Source organism: Varanus komodoensis, unplaced genomic scaffold (genome assembly GCF_004798865.1).
Source record: "Varanus komodoensis strain SLA01 unplaced genomic scaffold, ASM479886v1 scaffold26, whole genome shotgun sequence".
NCBI lineage: Eukaryota > Metazoa > Chordata > Lepidosauria > Squamata > Varanidae > Varanus > Varanus komodoensis.
Window position 1 is genome coordinate 13,961,562 of NW_025335684.1, and position 12,391 is coordinate 13,973,952.

The 12,391-nt window shown below is 41.5% G+C and overlaps 1 protein-coding gene across 2 annotated transcripts in view; it reads right to left on the minus strand.

Moving 5' to 3' along the window:
• Positions 1 to 12,391, minus strand: part of XPO6 (exportin 6) — a 64,384-nt gene that overhangs the window by 28,855 nt on the left and 23,138 nt on the right. For both annotated transcript variants that reach the window (XM_044433282.1, XM_044433281.1), the window contains exons 4-9: positions 10,482 to 10,594; positions 8,062 to 8,259; positions 6,969 to 7,128; positions 5,826 to 5,903; positions 4,192 to 4,645; positions 818 to 944 (exon numbers count right to left, since the gene is read on the minus strand). In XM_044433282.1, the coding sequence (XP_044289217.1) occupies positions 818 to 944; positions 4,192 to 4,645; positions 5,826 to 5,903; positions 6,969 to 7,128; positions 8,062 to 8,259; positions 10,482 to 10,594 (1,130 nt within the window). The remainder of the gene's footprint in view (positions 1 to 817; positions 945 to 4,191; positions 4,646 to 5,825; positions 5,904 to 6,968; positions 7,129 to 8,061; positions 8,260 to 10,481; positions 10,595 to 12,391) is intronic.

Below are 12,391 nucleotides of genomic sequence, written 5' to 3' on the forward strand. Positions count from 1 at the left end.
GCACAGATCTTTGGGGTGTTTAATACTCTATCCCTGAAAAAATGTGTTATTCTGTTGGTTTGTATCTCAAGGCAGATCCTAATTTTATTTGGTCTTTTTCAACTACCTTTGTAACAGCATACTCTGGAAACTCCTTTGGGTGTTAATAAGTGAGATATGCATATGAGAGAGAGACAGAGAGCGATTCAGGTTGAGGTCTGCTTATGGAGGTACAGACACACAGAGACACACATGTAACACATACATCCACTGATGCCACATGTGGTATGGCTTAATTTTGATCCTGGAGCTGGAGAATGCAAGGCAAGGAGGCACACCACATCTTGGTACAAAACAGTTCTTTTAATCTCCTAATCACTTGCCCTACCTTTGAACAAGCACCAAAGATTCTGTGTAATGCAAAAGACTGTACCCTACTAGTATCCTAAACACTAGTAAAGCTGAAAATTTAAAAGTACTACACTTCGTTGAGCTGTTTAAAATAACAGTGTTACTGTATTTTCTCTTCTCTTGTACTAAAAATAGCTACAGATTCTGATCTCAGCCAAGTCTTCCAAGTTGTTTGGTATCAGATGTTAATTCCACATGGGCCAGCTTGGTTAACCATGTACACAGTTTCCAAGGGCCAAACCAGCTCCTAAGAGTACTGCTATTTAGAAATACAAGAATAAATTTCCTTTCTTAATAGTAAAACCCAGTTAAGATTCTTCACATGGAACCCATGAACCAACAGCTTACAGAGAGTAACCTTTTATCCACTGTACTAGACAATCAAACCTTGGTCAAGCCAAGCAAAAGTGACTCTCCAGGGCTGTACCTGATGAAATGTATACTTGAATAACAGTGCAAGGAATTCAACCACGGGGAACTGGGAGTAGGACTCGATCCTCCTCAAGTGGACACTCACAAAGAGGCGCAGAAAGTCAGTGAACTTCTCTATGTAACTACAATGGAAAAATGCAAGAAAACGCAATTAAGTGAAGGATTTGGTCAGAAGAAACAACAACAACAAATATCAAAATTCACTCATTGATCTCTTTCATTAAAAATGCACCTCAGAGCCATTTTTAAACAATCCAGTTGAAACCCCGCAACAATTACCTACATGACGGGCAACCCTTCAATTCCATTATTACCTGAAACACTGCAGAAAGAGACTCATCAAAAGCAACTTTAGTTCCTCTTAAAATATCAACTAATCCTATTAATTTGATCAGTTAGGATAGGTGCTGCTGAAATATATGCAAAACACTATGAGGGAGTGAATTCTTAGCAGAAAATAATATTTAGATTAGCTAGAAATTCTATTCAAGCCTGAAACTATGTTGTCAAGTAGAGCATATTTACTTTGTGGACAAAGGGCACGATCCAAAGAATAACAACAACCAACAACAACAACATTCGGTTTTTAACTGTATTTGTATGATATTTATTTATTTCTGTGAGCCGTCCCTAGGCTATATAGCAAGGGGACGGCATACAAAAACTTTAAATAAAATGTAATATAACGTTTATTTATTTTATTAAATCCCACCTTTCTTGCTCTTTTAAGGAACTCAAGATGGCTTATAAAGTTCTCCTCTTCTCCATTTTAGCCTCACAACAACCACCCTGCAAGGTAGGTTGAGTTGAGAGTCTGTGACTGGCCTAAAGTCACCCAGGGAGCTCCATGGCTGAGCAGGGTCTAGAATGCAGACTGCCTGAGTCCCAGTCCCATGCTCTTCACCACCACACCACACTGGCCCTTTCAGGTAGGCCTTGAAAACCACACCATACTGCTTCTCAATGTAACTCTTAACATACATCCAAGAGGATGCTAATTTGTGGATCTCTAACAGATATTCATCGTGGCACCATGATGGTGCACCAACTTTGAAACTGAGAGAACTTTCAAATCTGGTTCTGATATAGTGGGGTGGCCAGACTTACTCAGTGGAAGAGCCACATACAGTAAATGTCAGATGTTGAGAGCCACCGGCAGGTGCTCATGGGCCTCAGCAGTGAGCAGCGAGTCCCAAGCAGGTGCCTGCGGGTGGCGGCCGTGGGGGGCAGCAAGTGGGAGCCTGCAGGCAGCAGCAAGCAGAAAGCTGCAAAGTAAAGTCACATGTGGCTCCCAAGCCTCGGTTTGGCCACCCTGCGATATAGTATCCTGCTGGGAAGAGTCGGCTTCTGAGCACCAAATAAACCCAACAGGATGCATCTTTGGATCTTGAGCAGTGTCTATTATAAAGTCATCCAATGGTAAAAGAACACATGACTGAAGTCGTGAAACAATGACCTTGTCCTTTCTTCCAAATAACTCTTTTTGTCCAATCCTCACTCAAAGACAGAACTATCTCAAAGCCTGCTAATTTTGAAGAGCTGATTATTAGAAGAATGATTCAAAAGAATGATTATTAGAAGAATAATTCCATTTCTTTATGCTGCATTTATTTTTGAAAGAGAATTTATAATTACTGCACAGTACACTTAGGCCTTGGAAATCTTTACCAATCCTCCTGATGCCTTTAGTTTTATCATTTATGTCTTTGAGCATGAGATGTAATTTACATAAATAGGTACCTACAGAACTTTTATCTCAAGGGTTCAAATGCTTCCTGAACAACACCCAGACAAGCCCCAAATTAGCCCTGCAAGACTATCAGCACCATGGTCCTCAAAGTAACAGATGGGTCAGACAAACACACATTTGCCCAGGGCCGCTGAACAGGTCAAGCACAGCTGAGAATTTAAGCCAGGAATGTCCTACCAAGGCTTCTAGTGACTGTGCTACATCAGTTGCCTATTAACCAGCTCTACTGGCTTCTGAAGTGTAATGAGTTAGATGGTGGTATGAAGAAATGGGTGGGTATGCTTTTGCAAAACAGATGAGGAAAGAGCAGAACTAAAAGCCACAATCTGAAGTTTACCATCCACATGAGGAAGGTTTTGAGAAGTCTGCTCACATTGGATTCTCTGCTCCCAATTAACATTCAATTCAATTTAAAGCAAGCGTGTAATTACTATAGCAACCAACCAGGATCAACAGGCATTTTACATAAAGTCCCCCTTGTGTATTAAGCAAAAGACTGGGGGTGGGGGTGAAGAATGGACAGGGAACTGCGTAACATTCAGCTAGGTTCTGTGTCTTCAATACATCCAAACACTTAAGAAAAACTAACCCTCAGAACAGCAAATTTCAAAAAATGTCTTACGAGCTTAAGACTTTTTAATTTTAACTTTAGCTTTCTAGACGCATTCAACAGAAGAAACAAGTTTCAGCAAGACAGAGCTCTCAAATTCCATACATTAGATGCATGAGAGTAATATGCAATGCAAGGAATGTTGCACCCTGTAACCATTCCTGCCAGTTTCCATTTCAACAGTTCTTCTAGAGAGCTAAAATATTCCTGTATGCTTTATTTTCTTGCCAATAGTCGACAAAGCAGCCAAAAGGCTTCTTAGTACATTTCTGTCAAAACTAAGAATACTGTTCAAGACTAACCTTCCACATTTTAAAAATGGGCTTAAAATAGATTTGCAGAAAAGCAAAAAGCAGATTTCAATCTTAGAATATTTTTGAAAAGCTGGTTCACAGGCGGTTTAAAAAAACACCAACTGAACTGTCTCAAATTGTTCACTGCACACTAACAATTCTCAAACCAAAGGGCAATTTTCCCCCCACCTGGTGCCCTGCAGTCGTGCAAGATCACCACTCCCATCATCTTCCAGCAAGCATGGGCAGTTTGCTTGCTGGTTTGGGAAGGTGGTTCTAAAGTATTCCATGTGCATAGTGAACGTTCTTTCAACTCAAAGCCTGGCTTTTCCACCCACTCCTTTGAGAATATGACAAGGGATGCCAACTAGAAAAGGAATACTCCTTTACCTCTCTGGGTCTCTTCGGCTGCTTTCAGCAACAACCGAATGAAGACAAATTCAGACCTTGTACAACCTCAGACCTGCAGTCAAACTGTAATGAATGGGGAGGGAGAAAATATACACCCACAACACCACAATGGCTTTGCAAAGGCAACCTCCCACAGTCAACATACCTGGTTGCACCTACCTGCACACCTCCCTTCCTTCACCACAGGAACGCTGAAAAAAGGTGATTAGACACCCCATGCGTAACAAGAAGTCAGTAAAGACAGTCTTGCAGTAAATGAGCAGAAGGGCTGCCAACGGTGATTTTGTTGGCTGGCTCTCTTTTACCTCTCATCCAGTTCATCCAGCCGACTTTTCACTGTATGGGCGTTGTTCTCCTTGGTAATCTTCTGTAGGAGGTAGAAAGTTTGCTGGAACATCCGCAGCAAGTATTCCTCAAATTCCACAGGCACACAGTTCTTTGACATCAGTTCGTTGATGCAAGACATGGCAAGCACCCCGAGCCGGCCACGATCTTGACCCAAGACAGAGTTCTGGCTGCTGCCATTGATGGAGGATGTCTTCCTGGCTCGAGTGTCACAACCAAAGCGGGCAAAATGGAATATGGTGGTGAGGAGGGAAGGGGTGATGCTTGTAGATAAAGGAATCCAACTGAAGAGGTGGGCTAGGCACTCCAGTGCCAGAGAACAGATATACTCGCTCTCAGAGTCAAGAACAGGGATTGGCTGGTTCAGTAATTTGGCTGCGCTGGGACTCTGCAACAAGCTACTTAAAAGGTTGCCTAGGGAAAGAAACAGCAATTCATCCCACTGTATACTTCCCCATCTAAATCATTAAAGATGTTGAAGAGCACCGGGCCCAGGACTGAACCCCGTGGCACCCCACTAGTTACCTCCATCCAGTATGAGAAGGTGCCGTTGATGAGCACTCTTGGTGTCCAGTTGTGCAGCAAATTCTGGATCCACGTAATAGTTTCTCTATCTGGTCCACTCTTTGCTAATTTGCTGATCAGGATGTCATGGGGAACTATGTCGAAAGCATTATGCCTACCTAATCAGTTTCCAGTTGAGGCTGGATCTAAACCAGGGACACTGAGATTCTTAGGCCACCACGGTTTACCAGTTCTCACTTGTCCATGTTTTTATGAACTTGAGTATCGGCTGTGGTTTTAGCAGACTGCATGTGTCTAAGAAGAGACTAAGGTTCTGTTCTGAGCAGCCAAATTCTTTCTGCGTGAAGGTGATACTGAGCTGAAACCAAGCACCCAGGAGCACTTGCTGAGTTTGTTCCCACTTACTAAAAGTCATGAGTTAGCCTGTGTGGGACTGGTTCAGAGATCAGGGCTTCTGACATATCAGTTAAATCATAACATGTTGCATGCTTTTTGAAGTGAACTTAATGTCTCTCTGAATTACAGTGCTGCAGCAAAAGCCAAACAGGGCTGTTCACGGGATTCACAACCTTGCTGTTTTCCTGTTCAGAAGCACTGCTGTTGGTGTTAAGGAGATAGCATGTCTGCCTTAACAGGTGAGGACAACTTCCACAAATAAAAATTCCCAGAGTCTGGAAGACTCTCCTTAGCATTATAAATGCTCTTTTTGACAAGAATAGGATGAGTTAATCACTCCATTAGAAAAATCATTCTGACACTACCCAAGCAAGTGAGAGAGTGACTGCTGTCTGGCTCCTTGCTATACTGCTGGGAAAGGTATCAGAAGCCCTGGATCCATATGCTTCACCGGCATCACCCTTCCAGAAACTAGGACAACAATGGCATGGCCTCTGAGGCCCGAAGCTTAAAAAGCAGCGGCTCCTGCATGGATTGGATAATACATTTTTAAAGACTTCACCTTCTTGTATTTCTTCTTCCTTGTACGTATTTTTGGATCTGCTTTATAATCAAAGCATAGAAGTCGCTAAGGATATGGATTATGAGCAGAGAGGGGAGAGTAAAGCCTTACCACTTTCTCCTGATGTTGGAGATGACGGTGGGGTGGCAGCAGTAACACTGTATTTATCCCAGATGCTTTCCAAGATACCTATCAAGAAAGAAGAGCAGACCCTTGAGCAACGGCGGGTAAGTTACCATATATTGCGTAAGTAACAGTTACATGTACACAAAGCTCAGCTTGGACTCAAGAAAAACGTCTGTATTCCAAGGAAGTCTAGACACTTTTGACAGCTCTTTGCAAACCTTCTGTTCTGTGCATGCCTTATGCAGGACGGTGCAAGGTCACCACGTGGACATTACGAGAGCTGATTTGTACTGCAAGCTGAAAGCAAAGGAAGGTCTGCTCTGAATTCAATACTAAATTCTCAATAATGGCACTCTTTGCAACTACGACACAGTGTACAAATTCCCTTTCTGAAGAGGCCCATCCAAGTTAGCATCAGCATGATCTTGGAAAGCAGAACTGATTATTTAAGCAGGGCTACTACTAAGTATTGGGTTATTTAGGGTTACATTTTTAATGAGTAAGGTTGACAGAAATAAGATAAAGGTAGGTGAGTTTATAATTAAAATCTCCATCTCCTTTCTGAAGAAAGTGTTATCTTAAAAGTGGGGGAGCAAGTGAGAAACACAATAGGGATGTATTTTCAAATTTGGCACTTAGGCAACTGTCAGAACTGACACCCTGCCAAGGGACCCCACTGAAGTTTCAAGAGAACAAGAAAGAAACGAAGAAGAAAATACCTAACGGGTCTCAAAGTGAATATTTTTGTTCCTAACTATTTGACATTGCTGGGTGCAGAGGCATGTAGATGGCTCCCTCCAGCCCTTCCAAAGACAAGTACGAGGCTTACTTTTTTATTTGTAATTATTTGCTAAAAACTTTACACCTATAAGCCATAATGGTTTCAGAGTATGAACATAGTCTATTCATGAAAACCCAGAAGTAAAAGGTGCACTGATGCTGCACCCAGCGGAATTTATTTATTTATTTATTAATTTATTAAGACATTTTTATGCCGCCCCATTCGCCGAAGCCTCGGGGAATGTTATCTGCTTCAGGTGTCTGTGGTTTTCATTAAAGCTCAGTTCCTCAGGTACCAGTTTGTTCCTCCTAAAACCTAGGAAGACCTCATTCACCACACCCACTGACCTGTGAGAAGCCCAAGGACTGTCTGAACCTGATCCAGGAGCAATTTGCGCAACTCTTCCTTTCGTGCTATGCTAAGGTCCTCCCGTGGGCATGCTAGCTCTTCAGACGTTGTCTTCAGCATGATCAGCCCAAGCGGGGTTGTTACAGGAGACTGGATCAACTGTTAAGAAAATCAAATTGTTAGATTATCAGCTATGTTTTCAGCTTTGAATAAACAGCCAGTAGAGTTTTACAAGGAGGCAATAAATTTAGCATTGCAATGGACCAGTTTTAACGCTACCATGTCTCTGAACATGGCAGCTATCTCACATCTACTTAGTCCAAATAAATGACCATAAAAATAAAATATAATGTTAACACTTCACAATACTAATGAGTGATAAAAATGTGCATTCTGCCGTAATCCTTATCAGCTTGGCTAATGGGCAGCCGTAACCTGTACAATTCTGTCCCTATGCTAAGGCCACCCTCTAAGGTCACTCTTAAGGACTCACCCTAAAGACAGAAAATTCTCAGTGATGGTGTCAGTTCTTTGCAACTCCTGTCCAATAGATCCATTCCTTGTCCATTAACATTTTTTCTAATTATTATATATTTTGTCTTTTTTGTTTTTTAAAGAACTCAGAGTAGTTTACATCATTCTCCTCCTCAGGTTTATCTTCACAACAGCAGCCCTGTGAGGAAGGTTGGGCTGAGAGTATGTGGCTGGCCCAAAGTCACCCAGCTGGTTCCATGGCCGAGTTGGGGCCAGAACCCAGATCTCCCGAGTCCCAATCCCACACTCTTCACCACTACAACACACTGGACCATTTAGGTAGGCCTTGAAAACTTTCCTTGACTGATCTACATAACTTATGTCAATAGAACAGCCTCAAAGTAATTCAGGAGTTCTGATGCAGTGACCTTTAAACTGTTCTGTGTCTACTGTCTTACTTCTTTTGCTACATTGCTTTAGAAATATATAGCCCTCTAAAGATTAAAGCTTCTTGCAATTAACATATTATGTTCTCGCTTCCTCTTTCAAACAAAGTTCTCATACAGGCAAGCTAACAAAGGATGACTTCAGTAATAGAATTTATAGGAACAGTCTTACCTGTAAAATATTTGTAAAGAAGTCATGGTAGAACATTGGCCAGTCTTGCCGCCCAATATCTACAATAACTTTACAAAGTTTGTTCCTGATGAAGTAAGGCAGAGTTTTGTGATGAGCCAAAAGAAGTTTGGGCAGACAGCTGCGAATCTCCATTTTATCTTGCGATGGGACCCCAAGCCACATCTTGTTAATCAGGTTCTGAAAGAGAGAGATACCCTGGTGCTTATCATGGTGCTTCAGGCGTGGGATCTTTGGGAAGAAAATGCCTGCCTGCTTAAGGCCAAACTTCAGACCACACTTCTACCAGCAAAGATACCAAATTTAGAGGCTAGGATACCAGGTCTAGAAAAAAAGCTCAATATTTGAAATTCTGCTTTAGAATATTTACTTAGTCACAGAATTCAATAGTAAAATATTTCTCAGCTAGGGAAGAGGATGAAATACTGGGATTTTTTTTGGTAATTTTCAGGAGAGTAGAAAAATCTGAAAGTATTTGGCTTAATTTACTTGTTCAAAATTAGGCGATCAGTATACTTGAAATAGTTGCAATCAGGGCTTTTTTTGTCATCGAACGCACCGGCACCATTTTTTCCAATGGATTTTACGAAGTGATTTTGAATCGCCTGTCTGCATAGCAGGTCAGCAGCAAACATCATTAGCATAGTGCCTGTGGGCTGCTTGTGTGTCCAGCCACCTGGCTTGGGACGCTGCTTGGCTTGGGATTGGTGTGTGTGGTCGGAGCGACATGAGTTTCGGCACTTTTTTTTTTTTTTTTTTTACAAAAAAGCACTGGTTGCAATCAATATACTGACTTCATGGAAACTTCCATTAAGACAGGCAATGAGCAGATTTACCTTATAGAAAGAAAAAAGCACTTATTGTTTTTCTGCAAAAACAGGAAAAAAAATACAAGAGCACCGTAACTTGGGGAGCAAGTAATTTTCTTAAGTGGTGATAATTATGAGATGGATAAGTTCTTATGCTTCATTTTAAAACTTTTACACCCTACACACATGCAGAAGGAGAGGCAAGAATTAAATCCTTCATTAAATCCTTCTGATACGAATAGATCCTATTGGCTATCTGAATACAGATCTGTAGGTTCTTCATCTGATGTATGCCCTTTTTTATGGACATAAGGTATCTTGCAAAGCAGGAGAGCAAAACAGGAATATATAATTGTTGCTAACTTCTAAAGGGTAGCCATATAAATTTATTGCAGTAAAATAATAGTGCTGTGGTACCTTAAAGATGAAGAAATTTGGTCAATGATAGGCTGGACGTCCACATGTTGGGCATGTAATGAGTGGAGCCGGCTGGTGCCGGAGGTCAGACTAGATGGCCCAGGAGGCCTCTTCTGACTCGCTCTGTTTCTATGTTTCTATGAAAGCTTATGTCAGAATAAATTAGTTCATCTTTAAGAAGCCACAAGACTCTATTATGGGTACCAAGGTTATACTGAAGTTCTCATCAAGCAACTTTTTTTTTAAATTAAAAATTGGATACCTCCTATCTTTTATTTTGGGTTGCATTAAAGATGTCTTTGCTTGAGGGCAACCCATTCATAAGACTCAAAAGCCAATAGCAGCAAAATGTTGATTGGGTGCAAGCGCAGATAGAAGGTGCAACCAGAACCAAAAAAGGGAGTTCACAAGATTGCATTATCATCGAGATGTTTTTCTCCCCCTTTCAGAATACCAGAATTTGCAGTCATTCCATGAAAGTGATTGGCAGGATATTGAGGAAAAATAAAAGGAGGAAATTCTTTACATAGTCTCAAGTTAAACTATGGAATTCATTTGCACAAGATGTAGCAATAGTTACTAGTTTGAATGATATTTAGAGATGAAACCAATTCATGGAAGAAAACTATTAACACCTACTAGCTCTGAGGACTATATGCTACCTCCAGCATTACGGTAGTCAGCCTATGAACACCAGTTGCTGGGAAACACAACTAGCAACTCAAATCCTGCTTGGGAGCTTCCATAGGCAACTAGTTGGCCACTACACGAACAGAAGAGGGGGCTAGATGGACCTGTGGCCTGATCCAGCAGGGCTCTTATGTTCTTGTTTTCTGTGCCATCCCATTCCTTCACATCTTCTGTGTGCACGCACACGCGCACACACACACACACGAGACAAGGAAGTGGTTCCCAAGGGGCAGAGGGAGAGCTGAAGTGGGCCTGCAGCACCAGGAAAGTCAGATGAAACTCAGAGTGGCAGGCCATCCAATCTCAGCTTTGGAGCACATGTACCAAAAATTCATTCTTCCCGGTCAACACCTCTGCTTTGTTGGGACTCCATGGCGTTCACAGCCCTGGGTCAAAATGCATGATTGCAATGAAGAGTTAACTTAACAAAGCAGAATTCCAACAGGAAATATACTTTCAGTATGTTTACTCTTGCCTCATATTTACCTCAAACACTGTCAAGCTATACATCATTACATAGTCGTTTCTTGTGCTAGATAGGAAGTACAGGCAGAATCTCCAGGCACCGATCTGCTGGGCAAAATTATTCAGGAGCTCCTCTGTAAAAATAAATTATTCACATAAACAGAGCAGTGCATTAAAATCCATAACAAAGGTCATTTAGCAATTCAATGGCACCTTCAAAATCTACTCCCACATTTTAAAGCGAAGGGCCCTTCCAGGTTCTCAAACTTAATCATTGTTGCCATCACAAAGAATTCAATGGTCTGACAATTATATTGCTAAACTTTCCAACAATCTACAGTAGCTTCCATGAAATCTTAGGAACACCTACTTTTCTCAAGGACTGTTCAAGCTGATGGGTTAACACCACATAATATTAGTGATTTCAAGTAATTGAGGCAGACCCAAAACAGCACATAAAGAACAAACTCAATACATTAAACAGGCATTGGGTTGTTGTTGTGTTTTCATAATGAAAAGATCAATCTCTGAACACTTTTACCAACTTGAGAGGTTTTCATCTTTCAACACAGCCTAGAGATAACATCACTTCTAAATTGTAGTATAAAGGTTGAAATACAAGTTCCTTATGAAAGATACCTGGGCAACAGGCATTGTTTTAAAGCAGTTCATGCTGATTGCAACCCTTCAGTTACACCTCTGGCTAAAGTGTATACATGTATCACCATGAAGAATTCTGGATTTATATGCAGTTTTGCTACAATATAGAGAAGTTCAGCTCCTCCCTCAGGAGATTTTCACACTTCACAAGAACAAGGTCATGCATTCGTTGAGGTAACCAATAAGTTCATTTAACACAGATCATACACATAGTCTATTTGTGTCAAGACTAGGCAACATGTAAGCTAAGATTTTCGGAGGGCCACAACGCTCATCTCCTTTCTCCACTGGCTATGCTGGCTATGGCTGATAGGAACTGCAGTCCAAAATTATGTAGAGGGCCGTAATTCCTGATCTCCCCAATTTGTCTGATCCGGCAAGGTTAAAAGCACATGCCTCCTAAAAGATCACAGATTAACTTTCATGATCACGCAGTGTCCAGTTTCACAGCGTCCCTGCTTGCATGCAGGGCAATAGCATGGAAGCAATGCATACAGTGCAGGCTGCTTATGAAATCTAGATTAGTACATCCAAACATTAACACCACCTTTAATGTGTTTTGCAGACAATAATTCTGCATTTTACATCGCTCAATTTACACTGTCTAGCAGTGGAGTAAACCAAATCTGGAGTAAATGTAGAGCTGCACCCTCTTGGCTTGCCTGCAATCAACCAACTGACCTAGAGCAGTGAGAAGGTCTGGTTTGCATGTTGCTACACCCAGAAGCATGGGACTTGGCAATGGTTCTGGCTGATCTACTGGAATTAACCCAGTGGTAATGTGATCTGCCACTACTGAAAACATGGTACAGAACTGATACTGACATACAGACACAGAGAAACAAAACAAATCAGAAGGGGCATCCCAGGCCATCTAGTCTGACCTCTGGCTCTAGGCAGTTCCGCTCATGTAATCCCCAGCATCTGGTTGTCCAATCTTTCCTTGAACACCCTCACTGCTGGGGCCTCAACCACCTTCCTTGGAAACCTATTCAAACAGCCAACAGCACCATATCAGTGATAGCAAATTACACTGGTCTACAAATACTGGGAAATTATCGACCTCCAAGATAAAATGTGCTACTTCTTACAAATTTTGATTAGATGAATTAGAAAACAGGTGATAAAGGTTTTCAAGGTATTTCACATTAAAGATTTATGCACAGGTGAGTATATTTGCCTACAAGGGAAGGAGGTGTCTGATGATCATGGTGCCTCGTAACTACTCGACAAAGTACGGTAGAACAATGAAAATGGTACCATGTGGAAGT